The sequence below is a fragment of the Cicer arietinum genome, chromosome 4, assembly GCF_000331145.2.
Source record: "Cicer arietinum cultivar CDC Frontier isolate Library 1 chromosome 4, Cicar.CDCFrontier_v2.0, whole genome shotgun sequence".
NCBI lineage: Eukaryota > Viridiplantae > Streptophyta > Magnoliopsida > Fabales > Fabaceae > Cicer > Cicer arietinum.
This window is the reverse complement of record NC_021163.2, coordinates 1,764,566-1,784,378: the sequence shown is the minus strand read 5'-3', so window position 1 is coordinate 1,784,378 and position 19,813 is coordinate 1,764,566. Positions and strand designations below refer to the sequence as shown.

Here is a 19,813-nt window from a genome sequence, read left to right as displayed (position 1 = left end):
CATAGATTTTAAATTATTTATTTTTATTAAAATAAAATTTATTCATTCAAATTAATATACAAAAATATTTTATTAAAATTAAAAAGGATAAAATTATTATTATTGTTATTATAGATTATTATTATTATATATTATTATTATTATATTTTTATTTTTATTATATTTTTATTACTATCCGAAATGTGACATATTCTTAATGGGTAGTTAAACCCGGGGATCACCACAATTATTATTAGACTTAATAGTATTCTTCGTTCTTTTATTTTATTTAAAATTAATTTTTAGTCTTTCTATTTTTAAAAACGAATTTTGAAAACTAAATCCATATTAATTAATATCTATTTCATTATTTCTTATTCGAAAAAATTTCAAAAACATAAGCCTTAAACACAATTTTGTTTGATCTAATTCTGCTACATTATTGTTACATCATTAACGAGTAAATCGCGATATAAAAAAATAGAAGAGGACTCTTAAAAGCTCAAAAGTTGTAAAACATGAAAATTAAAAACTCGATTTTAAAAATAGGAGAATTAAGAGTTTATTTTGAACAAAATAATAAGATTAAAAACGCATTTAATTATTATTATTATTATTATTATTATTATTATTATTATTATTATTATTATTATTATTATTATTATTATTATTATTATTATTATTATTATTATTATTATTATTACTGTAGTGCGGTGTGAGGGTCCACAGAAAATCGTGTAAGGGGTAGTGGGGGAGGCTACTCAAACATCCCACATTTGTATTCTCAGAATAGGATTGGAATTCTGGACCTGCCACCTTGTGCTATTTTAGTTTTCTTCTTTATCATATGAATCACATAAAGTTTACGATTTATGTGCCGAAGTGTGGAAGCAAAATCAATGAAGCTCACGCATCTTAATTTATTTTGAGTTTGGAATATTTGGTTAATTCAGTCCTTGCAATCATTGAACCTTTTTACCACTAATTAAGTGACGTGTAATGTGAAATTTAACAAATATGTTTCACAATAGATTGTGTGGGTTTGTCCATTTTATTTCCAAGATTCTTCTTCGAAAATTAATAATTAATAATAAATAAATAAATAAATAAACAAATAAAATAAGTTTATGTGAATCAAATGTATTATTTGCATGTCACATTCACATCTTTGTACTTTTTATTTAAAAAAGAAAAAGAAAGAAATTGAAGAAACCATGAGTTAGTATATGTCTATGTAAGTATTGTTGAAAAAGGTAATATAAAACTAATGAAGTGATAAAAAAAGTGTTTGCAATTTGTTATTATTTGAATAAAAGTTATTCCAAGTCAATCTTACCTAATGATCGTGTAAGATTTTTACTTGAGAGACATTCGACGTTGAAGCTACCTGAACACCAAAAATATCTTTTATATATGTGTGTTGGAAAAAGCACTCACTAATTACAATAGATCACACACTGTATCACACTAACACTCAAAACTCAAATAGGATATAATAAAAAAGAGAGGAAATTGGCACTCAATAATATTGTCCCACTAATGAATTTTTTATGAGGCGTGTACTGAGGCAGGGGATCTTTTGTCCTCATTTTAATCTTTGATGGCAGCTGAAGGGTTAAGTCCTATGTTAAGGAAGGAACATTTGATGGCTATAAAGTTGGTGTTGATTTGTGAATGATACTTTTATTTTTAGAAAGAAATTTGGACAATTATTAGAGTCATTAAAGTAAATTTGCTTATGTTCCAATTGATCTATGGATTAAAGTTTAAATTTTTATAAAAATATTTTGATAAGTCAGAATGTCTAACGATTCTTGTTTTAAATAGACGGTTACATTGTTGAATTGGAAAAAAGAAAAGACTCTTTTGAAATATCTTAACTTATTTATTGATGACAATCTGTGACGAATTTTTGAATTCAATTATTAAGAATATTAGTAGAAGGTAATCGAAATGGAGAAATTGCAATCTTTCGATGGGTGATCATCTTCCTAAAAGGTGTTTTGTCCGCCTTATCGGATTATTTTCTTTCCTTCTTTAAGACTTTGTCATGTATTATCTCTAAGTTTGGATCTCTCTTTAAATATTTTATGTGAGTGGGGTGAGGAGGCTCATATTCATTGGATAAAATGGGAATGGATTTATCGGAATTGGGTAAATAGTGAATTGATTGTAAGAAATTTACGTATTTTTAACATTGTATTATTGGATAAATAGTGTTGGAGACTTAAAACGTATAGCGTAGGGTTGTGATTTAAAGTATTATCTACTAACTATAAAATTTGGTTTAGTTAAGGGGAACTAGATCACTAATTGAGTCAATTTGGTGGAAGGATGTTCATAGTCTTAATTTAGGTATAGTGGATGGAGTTGTATTGGTTTTCGAGATTTTTTTTAAGGTTGTAGGTAATGGAGAGAATACAAGTTTTTGGCTTGATCTTTGGTTAGAAGAAGGAGTGTTATTTTGTTGGCTAATGTTGTATTGCAATATGACAAAGATGATATTTGGCATTGGAACAGTTCACAGTTTTGGTTACATAGTGAAAAAAGCGTATAATATTTTTTGATGCAGAACTTTGAAGGCATGAAAATTCTTGTGTATGAGATCACTTGGAATAACATTGCTCTTTAAAAGGTCTTGTTATTTTCTTGGCGGTTATTGAATATATCATTTGCCGGCAAAAGATATATTTTATAACATTGGTAGTGATTATATTGAGTAGTATTTATTTTTATGTTGTAAATTTCATTGTATCATGTATTTGAGTATACTTAGTTTTTTTTAATCATGTTTTAATCAACACTTGGTTATGATTTGCGAACAAGATATAAGTCTTGTTTAATAGTATCACAATAGTTGGATCATGCTTTAATTAATATTTAGTTTTGATTTGTGAACATGATATAAATTTTATTTCAGAGTATTGCAATAATATTTCGATTAAAGACTAATATTAAATATTTAAAAAATGTATTTATAATAATGTTTTCATATATTTTTAGTTGAAATTTTCATATAAATACAAAATTAGAAATACTATGTAGAAATTTAAGCAAATATCCTGTGGATTTTTCTTTGAAAATAATTCTGATGCAAAACTACTTGCGAATTTTCATGGGAAAAGTATTTTGGTGCAAAATTTCATGTAGAGATACCTGCAGATTTGCTGCAAAATATATTTGTAGGAATAATACTGCAGATATTTATGCATTAAATGTCATAAGAAAATGCTTAAAGGTTACTAAAAACTTGTTGCAGAATTTATTTATTTTTCCTGCGAATTTATCCGCATGTATGTTACTTGCGATACAGAAATCCTCATGAAACGATTATCTATAAAGGTTTTACACGGTGATATGGCTCCGCCAATAAATCTGGAGATAACGTGTGTTCCTACGGATTTTTAATTCAAATCTGCAAATAAAACATTGCATTCTAGTAGTATGGGAGGATGTGGTTTAAAGGAAAATACACGTCACTTATTTTTTATTGTCTAATGTTGAGATCAATTTGGGGGTGGGGTGTGTTTTGTGTTGGTGGGATTTTCATGGTGCTTTTTCAAAATATTGCTCTTGAATATACCTATCAATATGGTGGCTAAGGTGGGGTGAGAAGAAAAGGATCAGAGTTTTTTAATCTTATTTAGTTACCATGTATATGATGAATATAGAAAATGTGGAATTATATTCTATTTCGTCAACAAGATTTCAATGTTAAAGAAGATTTTGGACGATAACTTCTCATTTTAGGCCAGAAAATCAACATTTTATAAATAAATAAAATCTGAATTATGATCAAAATTTCAAAAAATTTGAAAATTGAGGAATTAAAAATTTAACTTTAAATTGAAGATACTATTTTCGTAAATATAATTAAATAAGATGATTAAAAGTACAATTAAACACATATATAGAGATGCAGAATACACCCCACCAATTTTTGTAAAAAAGTATTTTAGTAATATGCATATATATCTTGTTAGCATACTCCCAAAAAACAGTGAATGTATATTCAACTATATTTTTAGTTATAATTTGCTAAAGTAAGCGAGTATGCAATACCAAATTTCATATATATGCCCTTCAAAATTGAGGAGGTGTACCTCAACTTTAAACCGATATGCCCTTTGAAATCACAACTAAAACCTTAATTTACGTAAAACTCAAATAATTCAGGAATAGTCCAACATGAGAAAATAATGTAGGGATTTTGACTGTTGAAAATAAAAATAAAGGAGTATTTGAAATTTGAGAACAATACGGATAGAGAATTAAAATATGAGGATATTTTTTCTTAAATTATTTGCACATGTATAATATAATAATATGCATTTATCAACATCTCCCATGTTTATTTTTCCTCATGTTTCAAATCTACACCCTTAATTAACCTTTATGCATCTCAAATTCTAAAACACTGTTCCATATCCATAATTTAATGGTTAAATGTAATTTTAATAGTGCAAATAATATTTGTGGTTTTCAAATGTTGACCTTGGTTAAACATATCGAAATAAGTTTAACATCACCCAATATGACAAAAAAAGAGAAAGTCAAAATTGTATATATAATTTTTCATTACAAGATGCATTTCTAAAAATACTTTAAAATTTATATTTAATTTTATATTTTTATATTAGAGTGATATACAATTTAAATATTTATTTTGAAGAGTATATATCCTAATATGTTTGATAGAAATTTATGTGGTTGTAAAATATTTTATATATTATTTGTATAATTATATATTTTTGTGATGTGATATGATGTAACTAGGCTCTTTAATTAATATTCGTAGGTCTATTGTTTTCCTTAATACCAAATAGACTTTGGATTGGATATTGTGGTGTAACAACCGTACTAGATAGATGCCTAGATGGTCCTGTTTTGTGTGCACCATAACCATATGATACGAATAATTGAGCATATGGTAGTATGGCTGAGTCGGTGCTGCTGATCAGTTAGTGACTCAGTGGTCCCATTTCCCACTTTTCGTGGTGCACCACCGTTCTGTTGTGTCCACTCTTCTTCCAGAAACTTCTTCTTCTTCTTTTATTCAAATATATTATTACATTATTATCATCAACAAGACTTTCCATTCCATATTCATTATAAAAGAAAAACAATTCAACAAAGCTTTCCTTTTATAGATAAAGTTCTAGATGTAGTTGGAAGAAATCTTAGTTATATTATGGCTATTTTGAAAACTCTAGCTTGTATGAGTTTTTAACCTTCATTTTTGCAACACTTATCTGCATGTCTCATCTGACATTTGACAACACCATTACGAAATCTTATCACAAAAAAAGAGAAAAAAGTAAAACAGACAAACCAAACGGTGTTATCAACAGTTAAATCAAAATCAACATGTATTCCTCTTCCTCGTGAATGAACTCTAAAACAATAATTAAATTCTTCTTATGCACAACATTCAAACCTGTATCATAACTAATTTTGAACCCTAAATTATTTTTTCTATTGAATGGTTGGATTAGGAAACATGAACTTTCCTTAAATTCGGGTCTTCAAATACTCACACTCGCATTGATCCTAAGAATCAAATAAGTCCACAAGCTTCAAAACAAAAACACGATCAAGCATTTTTTTTTATTTGTCTCTGTGAACCCTTGTAATGCAATATCATACATAGAGATGGGAATAGGCTAGGCCGCCCGGGCCTATCTGGCCTATTTAATAAAAATGTTAGGCTCAAGCTATTTTTAAAGTCTATTTAATTAAATAGGTCAGACTCAAGCTTATAAAAAAGAGGCTATATATATTTTATTATTTATTAATATTATTTTGGCTAAATTACATAGTCCTTTAACTTAATTTCAGGTAACGTTTTAGTCCTTTATCTTTTTTTTCTTCCGATTTAGTCCTTTATTCCTAACAATATCAAATAAAGTATGAAAATATGAGTTTATTTGAAGATTTGCGTTACGAATTTGATAAAATTTATATTATATTGAAGAATATAATTAATTTTATGAGTTTTGATTGAATTTTTTTTTTAATTTTTGTATAAAAAAAGATAACATTGTTGAAATTTTAAAATATAAAATATCAAATTGTCACTTAAAATTAAAATAAAGGACCAAGTCGGAAAAAAAAAAAGATAAAGGACTAAAAAGTTACCTGAAATTAAGTTAAAGGACCACATATGTAATTTAGCCTATTATTTTCTATTTTAAATTTTATTAACATTCCATATTCGGTAGCCGTTCAATTAGTCAATCACTCGTTCCTTATTTGCTTAAGAGGTAACAATGAGTGTGTTTGTTTCAGAAGAAAAAGAATTTATTATTTAACACAAAAAATTATTTTTTAGGATTTAAAAGATATGTTTGTTTCATATTTTTTTAAAATTATTTTAAATAGGCTTCCAGATCAGGCCAGACTTTTAAAAAGGTCAGCCCAGGCCGAAAAAAAAACATATGATAGATCGTAAACCAGACTTAGGCCTAAAAAATAAATCGTAGGCCAGGCTCAAGCCTTTCAAAGTCTGGCCTGACGCATATTCCCACCCCTAATCATACACAAGTTGTTTTTAAGCCCAAATAAAGGAAATTGACCCGAAGATTTAAACTAGTATGTGGATTGGGACATCAACTAATATTGAGAAAGGAAGTCAAAAGTTTGTCTATAAAAAAGTAAAGGGTTTAAGTTAAAAAAAATACTTCCTTTCAGACTCATTTAATGTGTTAATTTTAAAGTTTTTTGCTTAAAGTAACATTGATGATAATTTTTTTCACACCAACTAATATAAAAATTAATTGTGTATCTTGTAAATATTAATTGCTATAAAAACATTTAAGCAATAAATAATCTTTAAATTTTTAACTTAATATAAGAAAAAAGTTCCAAAAGGTTTTTTGTATAAGTGATTAGAGGTATATTATTTGTTACGTAACTACCACATAATTGTTAGATGCAATAATATCAATATTTAGCGACTAAGATTTGAATTTGAAATGATCTGTTTCTCTATATTAAAGTGTGTAATTTTAACCACTATTTGACGTAAAAAAATATATATATCATTTTGATCCCTTATATTCAGTAATTTATGGATTATTATCTATTTTTTAATCTAAATCTTTAAATTTTGTTTGAAAATTTGATGTAATTTAAGAGTTTGACCAAGATGGTTTTGACTAGGAATCCAATTTATAATATTTTCAAACTTGCTTGGATGGCTAGGTGTCCCACTCTTCCACTCACACACAAAAATTAATTTCTATCGTCCAAGCTGTCTCTTTCTGAAATGAATTATTAATCGGAAACAAAACGAACGAGGTGCAAAAAAAGTATACAAGGGGTATTAAGTTGACTTCGTGATGTGAATTATTGATTGACTTTCCTGTGTAACATTATTCAAGAAATCAACATAAATAGTGAATTTCCCCTACACAAATTTGGGTGGATATAACTTGAATCAAAAACATGTGGTTACATGATAATATATTATGAATGAAGAACATGGCACCCAGCCTCCCACGTTTAATTTTTTGTAATTGGATATCTTGTACTGTGCATTGTACCATTGAAAAATGTGTAAATGTATTGTCCTGGTAAAGAGAAGATTAATACTATGGTCCAAGAGAAGTGATCTAGGGAATTAACATCAGCTGGCAGCAATATGGAATTAGAAAATATAACAATATATTCAAGGACTAATTCATTAAACTTTTTAACCTTTAATAATGTGCTAATTTAGAATAATGCTTACAATTGCAATTTGCAAACCAGCTGCCAATTCTGTAAATTTTTCATTTGCAACTGACTACAAAAGGTTTTCGAGATCATAAAAATATATATAATCTGATTATATTGATCCATGATTATATTATTTTCTACACAAATAGCAACAATAATGGTTTATAAAATGCAAACGGATCTAACAATGATAACTAAATTGATTCGCAATAAGTCACGGAAAATATGAAAAAGGAGAAAGAAAAATAATATATAAACTATCCCGTGTAGTTGCTTTCATGCACGATGATTTCTTCATATCTCAATCCATATCTCCACATTCTCTTTGTTGCGTTTCTTTTTTGTGATTGGAACATGGAATGTTTTTCTAGCCAATAACAACAACTAATAGCAACTAATAATTAATATTTATCATGATTAAAAAATTTGTGACTAGAAACAATCGAAAGGGTCGTGAAATGAAATTAGTAGAATGTTGTAAATGCAAATTGAGTTGAATAGTGGTCCGTCCAACCATTTGGATTTTCTGAGCAGGGCATCAACTCCTATATTCGCCAATCTCTAAACCACAAATATATATATATATATATATTTGGTTAATCATTATAAAAATTAGTTAATAGTAAATAGTTCATTTAAATGATGATAAAAAATAGTTAATTTCACTGTATAATTAATTATATTTCTTAATATAATATTTATTCAACTGAATTAATCATATTTTTACACATAAATATATATGATTGATCAATCGTGGTAGGTGTATATGAAAAAACATTGTCCATATAAATTTTTTTGTATTTTTAAACTTTTATCACATGATAACTTTTTGTTTGCGGTGGATGTATACATCACATGATATATAGTTCAAGGTGACAACACCATGTCCAACTAGCCAATTAATTAAGTTGTTGCTGGAAGATTTGGGAATGTACTATAAGTATTCCTCGGCAATAACAACCGAAACCAATCACTTTCTCCTCCTTAGTTGGTGTTTAATTGTTTAAATATATGTGTACCACTAGAAAATAAAATGTTTATGGCTTATAGATTATAGCGTTACTATTACTACTTCTCTAGTTGGCCATGGACCATGTTGATTTATAAAACACCAACAAAAAAATTATAATTTTAAGCTAAAATGGAACCTTGGAACAAAGTGTGGGATTATGAAGATAAATGGTTTGATGAGATTGTATTTCGTGATGAAATGTGATAAATGAGTAGAGCATTGCTCGAGTTTGTAATGGTCTTGGTTATTGACTAATACAGTAAAGAAGAAACAGAAAAGCCTAAAAATGTTAAAACTAAACTAACTCATATATCCTCAACACGGGTTTGGGGCAATATTGAGATATGTTGGGCCAGTATTAAATTTTGTTTGGGCTAACACCCTCCTCAAGCTTGAAAATGTAGTGCAAGTTAGAAAGTTAGCTTTTGTACGCCCCATTTAAACTTGTACCCCACATTTTAATGTTTTTTGAGTGAAATACCTAAAATAACCTTAAATCAAAACAGAAATGAGTTTTTCTGAAAAAAAAAATTTTACCGGAAATTTCAAGAGGATTGAAATTTCCGGTAGTTCAAAATCAATACCGAAAATTTGAAATTTCCGGATGCCTTCCCGGAAATTTCATTTTTTGAAATTTCTGGTATGCATTTTTAACTACGAGATTTTTCAATTATCCGGTTTGTTTACCGGAAATTTCATTCCTTTTTGAAATTTCCGGTACACTGCTTAGCTTTTTGGGCAGGAGCAGCAAATTTTTTAAATTACCGGATTTTTGAAATTTCTGGATTAACTACCGGAAATTTCAAAAAACGAAATTTCCGGTGAACAAAAACGAACTATCGTATTTTTTAAAATATTTGAAATTTCCGGTATTGAAAATACGAAATTTCATTGACCAAATTTCCGGTAATAAATATAACTACCGAAAATTTAGTTGCAAAAAATTACTTACCGGAAATTTCAACGAGGGGTCACATTTTGGCAGTTATCATTATTATTATTATTATTATTATTAATTTTTATTTATAATATAACAAGTTGTTTGTTTTGACTCATCTATTTAACTGTATTTTTTTTCTCTAACTTAATGTATTTTATTTTATTTTAATAATAGAATTTTGATTTTTTAATAATTATTTTTAATTTATTTAAAAAATCAAAATACTATTAATAAAAAAAATTAAATTGAAGAAAAAAAAATACATCCTAAAATTTTGCCACAAACAAAACGTGTCCCTAATATTTTGCCACAAACATTCATCCTAAAATCAAATGGTTGACTAAATGTGCCACAAACAAAACGTGTCCCTAATATTTTGCCTATAAAATAACAACATATTTTCTTAACAACTCACTCCTATTTTTATTGCGAATATTTTATAAAATAACAACTTATTTTCTTAACAACTCTCTCCTATTTTTATTCCGATCTAATAAAAAAATTAATAAAATATTGTTAATATAATTAAAAAATAATAATAAAAATATTTAAAAAATATATAAAGTTTTAATAATATAATTTACTTTACTTTATTATTATTATTACTTTTATTATTATTATTAATATAATTTATTTTATTAATTAATTTATAAATAATATTCGGTATTCATTTATAATTACCGGAAATTTCAAAAAAGATATTTCCGGTATTCATTTATTACTACCGAAAATTTCATTCATAAATTTCCGGTAAAAAAAAAATTATTTTAAATTTTTACAGTTTTAACAAGGATAATTTGGACATTTAAAAATAAAATTTTTAAATGAGGGGGTACATGGTTAATTGAGGGGTACAAAAGTCAACTTTCTGCAAGTTATATCAAAAGAAAGTAACAAAAAACTGAATATAAAACAACTCAAATATCCATCCATATTTACTCTTATTCTACAAAGCTAGAAATTTGAACTTCTAACTCAACTCAAGTTCACACCGTCATTTTTGTAAATTTAAACGCACATTGAACTGTTTACACTTAATAGCACTAAAAGCATATAATACAACTAGGTACACTCGTATAGTGAATATCTTTTCTTAGGTGCTACTCTATCTCTACACCTCTTGAAAATTACCAACAACTTGAGCGTGTTTGAATGCAATAATTAAATTTTTTTAAGGAAATTAAAATTTTACACAATTCAAATGTTTTAATTGAACTCCTTTCATTTTTAAATTTTATTGTTTGAATAAAAGAATTGTACTTTTAAAATTGAGCTATTTTTTAAAATTTCAAAAATTTTTGGGTAAAAATGAAAATTAAATTAGGGTCAAATTGAATTTTTTGAAAAATTTGAGAGACAGGTTTGCAAATTTTTAGAGACAAATTTGCAATAAACAAATAAAATAAAATATATAGGGACTAATATACAAATTTTACAACATATAGAGTAGAAATTTTAAGGACCATTTCATGATTCATATTTTATAAAGTAATAAGAGAATTTGAAATTCTTAAGTTTTAGGTAGTATTTAAAATTATTTAAATTTTATTTTGACAAAATACTTTATCAAATCCCTTCATTTTGAAAATTCTCCAAATTAATTATCCAAACAAGGTAATTTGCATTGAAGGATTTCAAATCCTTTAAAAAATTACACTCCCTCCAATTAAACTCTATATTTATTCAAGAATTGATAATCTAATTATACACGTTACACACCATTCAACTTGTCATTTTAGAGCTTATAAAAAAAACTCTCGTTTTAAAGCTAGAAACTAAAAATATGTACAAATTTTTGTTTCTTTTTCTGATAGGTTCCTCCACTTGAGATAATCTTTTTCGAAGTGTGTCGGACATTAAATATAGATATCCTTTTAACTGAAATTTGAATCCAAATTTACCATATTATGGAAGTCTACCCCTTTTACTAAACTTAATATCCATTGATGTTTCCCTTCTCTTTTAGGTTAACAAAATAAAGAGCTTGATTTCTCCTTCATTTTACCATTCAATAATAAACATACACCATCAACAATAAAATCAAACCTCGTCTTCTTTTTTTTTTTTTTCTTAAAAAAGATAAACAAATAATTTTCTCAAGTGCTTCTAAAAAGTTGAATTTTGACTAACTGGAATTTTTAAAAATACTCTTAAAGTATGCTTGAAATAAAATTCATTTTGTCCCAACTTAAACGATGTTAAAAAAAATATAACTCAACTTATTTTTTTAGCATTTTATCTTTGCAAACTTTGTACTTAAGAGTTGAGACCGTCATTGATTTTAAGCACATCGTCCTTATAGGTTTTGTGCTTAAGAGATTGTGATCTGTTATAAAGATATCAAATAGTTTGACCCATTATGCAAATGTCAGAACATTCAAATATTACAATCTATAATTCGAAAATAAATAAAAGAGTCATGAGTAACACATGTATTTTACCCGATCAAATCATGAAAAACTAAGATGTGGTCACACTTGAGATAGTGGAAAGTTGTTTGAATTCAAGAGTCTACTATATGAAAAAGTTGGATTGAATATTAAACAAAAACCTAAATGACTCATTCACAACCTAGTGCTCAAACATCTCAAATTGTACTTGTCACACCTCATTAGTGAAATCCAATATTTTTATCAAAAATAAAATTACTTTTGTTGGAACAGTTTAATAAAATAATAATCTCTTTTAGGACTCTTTTAGACAAATTTTTAAGGATGATCAAAATTACATAGTGAATCACAAACAACTTACTACATTTTCTCATGTTTTTCTTTTGCTGAGATCCTTGTTCTTTTTTAAAATGTGAAGGTTAAAATACTGTAAAAAAACTGGGAAGGTTAAAATATAGGCCATCAACCCAGTAAGGAGTTGTAAGAATGCCAAAATGTTAAAATGTTGGCCCTAATTGAGCTGAAATGACGCAGCCGTTTGTATTTGTTGAGTAAAACCATTATTAAAAGAATTGTTAATTAATTAATTGTACCCAATAATTAGTAGTGTATATGTACAATTTCTTTTTAACACAAAAATATTATCTGTAAAAGATGTGTTTCATAAAACTTTAAGTTTATGATATTTTATAGATAAAAAATTATGATATACAAATTATATACCGTAAATTAAATACGCATTTTAGAGGAAATCGAAAGGTGGAGTATGAGTGAAAATGAAATAGATTTAATGGATATGCACTGTGTAAATAGTTTTATATCGACAATTAACACTAATTATAGAGTAAATAATTATTAATTGGTGGAATTTATAATTGTATATAATTAAATTGATTATTCTTATTAATTAACATAAAATTCCATTAAATAGTTATTGATCTGTGAAAATTATAATTATATAATAAAATAGTTAAACCAATTGTTCTTTTTTCTTTTTACAAAAATCAATTGTTCTTATTTACCAACATAAAATTTCTTTATACCATTAATGTATAGGCATAGTCCTTTTAATTGTTGGGGGTAAAATTAATAATTGATATTTATGAAGTGTATACGGCCCTGAAGCCAGAAAAGTTTATCAACTGAAACGACCTGGCCCATGGTTTAGAACTTTTAAATTAACTGAAGTGTTTTTTTAAAATAATTTGAAGTGACTTTAATTTATTTATTTATTTATCAAATACCTTAAAACTAAACTTAATGAAATAAATATTTTTATGAAGTATTTTAATTAACTTATATAAGTCAAACTGTATTTGTTTCTTTTCTCATCTCAAGTTCTTTTGAAAATTTATTGCTCCCAAATTTTATTTCTTTCTTTTTGTATATTTTTTCCGTACTCTCTAAAATATTATATTAGATCTCATAAATGTGACTTAATCTTATTTGTCTATTAGTTCATTAGTTTACATAAAAAAAAGGTATTTAATACATTTTCCAAGTGATATATCTAATTTTTTTAGAATAACTTATTTATTTAGAATTCTTTATCAAAATCATTGGAACAACTGTTATCAAAACTTTAAAAGAATGTGATGAGTAAAAAAGAAATTTGAAATTGTATTATATTGATGAATTTGAAATGATATAAAATGAAGAAAAGGAAATTTACATCAAGTAACTACCTTCTATATATAGAGAACCAACTACTAACTAAATAGTCTCTAAGTATGGACTACTAATATCTCAAATATAACTCTATGGTTTAGAGAATGTGTCCATCCATATATAGTTTCTTTGTAGCTAGCCTTTCTCATGGAAAATCCATTTATAACAAGTTCTACGACGTCCATATTTGACAAATTATGTGAAACTTTAATAATGATTATTCACAATTTCCGAAAGTAAAAATTCACAATTTTTCTTGTTCTAATGTTTAAAATACAAACATGTTAGTTTATAAAAAAACAAGAGAAACCACATACATATATATATTATCGCGTGAGAACAAAGAGGAGTGTAAATTTTTACTTCTATATCAGACAAAAAAAATTATTTATTACTGTTTTGAATAATTTTTTAAGAGTGAATATGCAAATTGATTTTTGAAATTGTAAATCGCGGTTAAATTAATCTTTAAATTTTGTGAATTGATAAATACATAATTGAAATTATAAAATATCAATCAAAATAATTTCAATTTTAATGTGTACTGTAATTAAATATGCGACTTATTCAGATTGTTATCTTTCTACGAATAAATTTTCTATTGAAATTTTGTTATTTTATAAATAAATTTGTGATTGTACAAGACTAAATATAAGTATAGATAAATTAGTCGATGAAATATTTAAATCTCATTATAAAAATTAGTGTACTATGATGACATTGATATGATATGAATGTATACGAATGAAATATAAAATTTGTTACAATTTTATAGATATAGGATCACCTTTATCGAGTATGGATCTGTATCCATATCCATGAGTATGAGTTAAATTTTTACCCTTGAAGAGACTCTATATATATTCTGTAGTTGTAATGTGTAGAAGCAGATTTAAAAGTTGAATGAAGAGTGAGGAATAGGAATATAGGCGCGGGTCAAAGTCCAAAAAAGTGTAAGGCCTGGAAAAGGACTAAAGAAAGAGAAATACACGGAGATGGTGGGGTGCCCAACGCTGCTCCTCATTTACTTCCCACTCGTACTTCATATGAATTTCACTCTTCCTTTTTATTATTATATTTATACTTGCTTCTTCTCTTACGCTTATTGTTCTAACGAACTACACTCATCTTTCCAACTACAACAATGACACGTTGCTATCACTGATTTTTGTTTTATTACTTTGAAGATATGGAGCAGTATGAAGTTCTACAACAGATTGGGAAGGGCTCTTTTGCTTCTGCTCTACTTGTAAGACACAAGCATGAAAACAAAAGGTAAACTCACTCTCATTTCTAACTCTTAATTATTACTTCATTTCCCTTTAAACACTTTCATGTGTGTGACTTCATTTCTGTAATGTGTTTGTTTTTCCTTCATTATAAGCTAAGCTAGTTCATATTAATATATAGTTTTATTTTATTTTTTAAAATGTATTTAGGTATGTGCTCAAGAAGATCCGACTTGCCCGCCAGACCGACAGAATCCGTAGATCTGCTCATCAAGAGGTCATACTATTTTTCTTTCTTTCTTTTTATTTTCATTCTAAAACCAAAATAAATTCAAATGTGGAACTGGAAACTTATTTTGTCTTTCTAAATTTATTACTACATTCTAAGATGCTTTCTTGTTCACTCCTTGTTTTGCAGATGGAACTTATATCTAAAGTTTGTAATCCATTCATTGTGGAGTATAAAGATTCCTGGGTAGAAAAGGTCAGCTTTTTATTAAAGAAAACACATTTTGATTTAAATTGGTTTTAGTTAAAAGTGAGTGTTAAGTGATTTACGTTGGATATGTTCACTTAAAAGTGACTTCAACCTTCGTACATTTGAAGGAAAAAGTCAGTTTAGCTAAAAGTCACATTTGAAGGCAAAAACTACAAATTCTAACTTCAAGTTAGAATTAATTCTAATTGAGAACCTTCTATCCTACCTAAACCAATTTGAAGTCTTTAGAATCACTTTTGGCTGTCCCAAAAGTTAATCCAAACATGCACTTACTTACTTTCAGTTCCAAAAGTTTAATTTTGGTTTATGTTGACATACATGATTTGTTATTCACTTGCTTCTCTAGAAATGTTGTGTTTATTATTACTTATGATCGAATGAAGATTTCAATGGAACTCCTTTTGTAAACAGCATATGAGTTTATATTTCTTGGTTAATTTGTGATTCTGAAATTTGATAGCTGTTACCTTTACTTTCAGGGTTGTTTTGTATGTATCGTCATCGGCTATTGTGAAGGAGGGGATATGTAAGTCCTTATTCTCATTGAATTCGAGTATGTGAGGAATTCACACCATTTTAATGCTGATTATTTTGTCCTTCTATACTTTCTTTGTTGTCAAGGGCTGAAGCTATTAAAAAGGCTAATTGTATTCATTTTCCTGAAGAGGTTGGTCACTCTTGTAGAAACTCCTTATACTTCTAATTCTAAACCTGGAGTGAATAATTTTTGTTCCTATTTGAAAGCTTTTTTATGCTTAGTTAATTGATCAATATCAACTTTTATACAGAGGCTTTGCAAGTGGCTTGTTCAACTTTTGATGGCACTTGATTACTTGCATACAAATCATATTCTTCATCGCGATGTCAAGGTGAATGAATGATTTCTGTACATTTAATCAATAAGGTGTTATGTAGCTTGGTATCTGAAATGTTTTCTTGACAAAAGATATATTCTATCCTCACTTTAAATTGATGCTTTATCCACATTGGTTTCAGTGTTCAAATATATTCTTGACAAAAGATCAAGATATACGTCTAGGTAAGGCTTTCTACATTCTTTGCTCACACTACAATACTACACTTACACTTCAATAATGTGTTTGTGTTTGGAGTCTTAGCATCTCTTAAGTTCTGCCATGTTATGCATCCTATCTTTATATCTATGCTATGTATGGATGCAGGTGACTTTGGTCTTGCTAAAATGTTGACATGTGATGATCTTGCTTCATCGGTAAGTTTTATGGTTAAATTTATTATTTGGATCACTTTTACTTAATATCTTACTGAGTTCATGCCCTACACTTAGATTGTGGGAACTCCAAGTTATATGTGTCCAGAGCTTCTTGCTGATATACCCTATGGCTCTAAGTCAGATATCTGGTCTTTGGGTAAGTAAGATAAGGTTTCGTTTGCGCTCACAAGACCTGCTAGGCTTCATAACCTTTTCCTTTCCCTTTTTTACTGTATGCTGTAAATTGCAATTGACATTGGTTATAACATAATATTTGTCAGGATGTTGCGTATATGAAATGGCTGCTCACAAACCAGCTTTTAAAGCTCTTGTAAGTTACTTATTTAAGGGTGGCAATTATTCATTTTTTTGACGAAGCATTATTTGTACAATAATTAATTTGAGACATAGAATTTTAAGTTTTTGCAACATCAAGTCAGTGACCTCTTAGCTGTCTTTTATTTGTGCAGGATATGCAAGCACTAATTAACAAAATAAACAAGTCTTTAGTGGCACCACTACCAACAATGTATTCTGGTACTTTGTGAGTCCTCTATTTCTTAAGAATTTCTTTTCTCTTTATCTGTCTGTTGGTTTTGTTAAACTGTTATGCTAGTGCTTATACCTACAAAACTTGACTAATGTCTATGCGCTTTTTATTAGGACATGCCGATACTCATGTTTATACAAAACATGACTCGTGTTTATGCGGGTTCAATACATTCATATTTTGTCGGGCCTGCATTAGATTTTGCCTAATCTATGGCTTACTGGATTTCAAAATTGTTGTGAATTATAAATTTAAGTGCTCTTGCTTCAAGATTTGGATAAATCTTATTGAATCACATTCTAAATCTTTGTTCAATGACATCATTTGTATAACTTAGTGTCGTATTTATTTTCGCTTCTTTCAGTCGAGGCCTGGTGAAGAGTATGCTGCGGAAAAATCCCGAGCTTAGGCCAAGTGTATGTTTTCTCTCAAGTATTTATTTGCATTTATGTACGTATGTGGATTAACTCGTGAAAACTATTGTTACTAGTCTATATGTGCACATAGCATTGTCTGCTTGATTAACATAATTTTTTAGATTTATTAAACAAAGTTTACTTTGGCAGGCTGCAGAGCTACTAAATCACCCACATCTTCAACCTTATATACTTAAAATTCACCAGAAACTAAATAACCCAAGAAGAAGTACTTTTCCATTCCAATGGACAGACTCAAACTATGCTAGGAGGAGTCGATTTGTAGAACGGGAATCTGTTTCTACTCCCTCTGGCAGAGTTAAACGATTGTCATTCAGTAATGATAGGGCCTTAAATCCTAGTATTTCTGGAACTGAAGTAGGTTCTCTGTGTTCTACTCAAAGAGGACAAGGTTTCTCTACTTGTTCAAAAGAGAAACATTATGAACTATCCATTGGCCGTGTCCGTGAAAGACGGGATACTAACAAATCAAAAGACTCAATTGTTGATCGGATGCAAAGACTGAGAGAAACTAAGGAGTCTGCCACCCCGCGGCGACAGACACCACCATCAAAGATAGCGTATACTAGTTCCAAGCGTGATTCAGTAAGTTTAAGCTTTACACTACCTAATAGCTTCAATTATTGTGTCATCTAAAGATAATAATCATGTTTATTTATTTTATTCTAAAAAATAGGAGAATGTAGGTTTGAATTTACCCATAAGCATGTGAATCATATCATTTAGGCATAGCATGCATGCATGTGTGGATAAATGTATGTAGGACAATAATTTCATATTAATTTCCAGCATAGCTTAACTTGTGGTGTGGTCCTTTGCCTGAAATAATGGAGAATATGTATATATTTTTGTAAAGAAATTCAGTCTCTATCGATTTATTGATTTGCCAATCATTATTTCAGCTTCCAGCCTCTTCTACTCCAGCTGGTAAATTTACCCCATCATCTCGCAGAGCTTCCCTTCCACTTCCTACAAGATCCAAGGCCACAACTACCCCTTACAGAGCCAATGTCGGTCTTCTTCGAAGTGTGGACTCTCCTGATATTTCTGTTAATGCACCACGAATCGACAAGATTGCTGAATTCTCTTTGGCCACTGGTGAGGATCATCCTCTCTTCCCTATTCGTGGAACATCATCAACATCAGCTCAGTGCTCTTCTAGTTCCCCAAGGAATGCTGCTGACTACTCAATCACAAAGGACAAGTGTACAATCCAAGTTGTGGACAAAGCCAGTATTCCTACCAATAGTGCTCTAGTTTCATATCGCAATGAATGGTCTGAACATGGGACAACTACTGCTGTTTCAAGCCAATCATCTGCTGATTCTAATCAGCGCAAGTTTGACACCTCGTCTTACCAGCAACGCGCGCAGGCATTGGAAGGGCTGCTCGAGTTCAGTGCTCGGCTCCTACAACAACAGAGGTTTGAAGAGCTTGAGGTGTTGTTGAAGCCATTTGGGCCTGAGAAGGTTTCTCCAAGGGAAACAGCCATTTGGTTGACTAAGAGCTTTAAAGAAACTGTGGTCTAAGGTTTTCTCATGCTCTTTTATATCATTGACGTGACAATAGTGTAAACTAGTGTAGTAGTAGTAGTATATATATGACGCTATAGTCTGCAGAATAGTTTAGCCTCTAATCTCATTCCTATCGAAGAAACTTCTAATCTCTTTTATATCATTGACACCATTAGCATTTTCTGAGATGCCCACACTTGCTCAAACAGTTTGAAATAGGCTAGATGACATTACCAATATGTCTATATTAATATTTATATTAATGTTCAAATTCTGTTTGCCAAAAATTATTAAGTTATTGAAAATATTTATATAAAACTGAGATATTATTTTGAATACTTTGGAGGTTGTCAAGCTATTTGGGGATTTCTAAACAGATAATTGAAATAAAAAAAAAAAAGTCAAAAAAATAATATTTAAATGTGAATTACAAAATTTATTGTGATAGTAATATTATTTTTGAGTTTAATAGATACACTTTGACGATGTAAAATAGATTTAAATTGATATTCAATGATAATTATTTCTTTTATTGTATTTAATATTAATAATAATTTATAATTTATAAAAAAAAATTGACATTGTAATATTTGGCCAACTTTTTTTTTCTATAAGTAAATAGGAAACATAAGACATCTTAAATGC

At 28.3% G+C, this 19,813-nt stretch overlaps 1 protein-coding gene across 3 annotated transcripts; it reads left to right on the top strand.

Moving 5' to 3' along the window:
• Positions 1-14,573: 14,573 nt before the first annotated feature.
• LOC101496848 (serine/threonine-protein kinase Nek4) lies at positions 14,574-19,356 on the top strand. Of its 3 annotated transcripts, none has more exons than XM_004495118.4 (15): positions 14,574-14,706; positions 14,896-14,983; positions 15,148-15,214; positions 15,356-15,421; positions 15,916-15,962; positions 16,058-16,103; positions 16,225-16,305; positions 16,433-16,475; positions 16,618-16,667; positions 16,743-16,824; positions 16,949-16,998; positions 17,138-17,211; positions 17,582-17,633; positions 17,784-18,239; positions 18,557-19,356. In XM_004495118.4, exons 2-15 carry the CDS (start codon positions 14,898-14,900, stop codon positions 19,181-19,183), a joined length of 1,827 nt encoding a protein of 608 aa, XP_004495175.1. In that variant the 5' UTR covers positions 14,574-14,706; positions 14,896-14,897; the 3' UTR covers positions 19,184-19,356. The 3 variants fall into 3 exon arrangements, with proteins under 3 accessions (XP_004495175.1, XP_012569716.1, XP_073223794.1); XM_012714262.3 differs by having other exon boundaries at positions 14,612-14,745; XM_073367693.1 differs by lacking the exon at positions 14,574-14,706 and having other exon boundaries at positions 14,766-14,983.
• Positions 19,357-19,813: the final 457 nt, after the last annotated feature.

Coding starts and splice junctions, on each gene's coding strand:
- LOC101496848 (XM_004495118.4), top strand. CDS start 14,898: ATGGAGCAGTATGAAGTTCTACAACAGATTGGGAAGGGCTCTTTTGCT. Junction 15,215..15,355: donor GTAGATCTGCTCATCAAGAG/GTCATACTATTT, acceptor CTTGTTTTGCAG/ATGGAACTTATATCTAAAGT. Junction 17,634..17,783: donor ATCCCGAGCTTAGGCCAAGT/GTATGTTTTCTC, acceptor TTACTTTGGCAG/GCTGCAGAGCTACTAAATCA.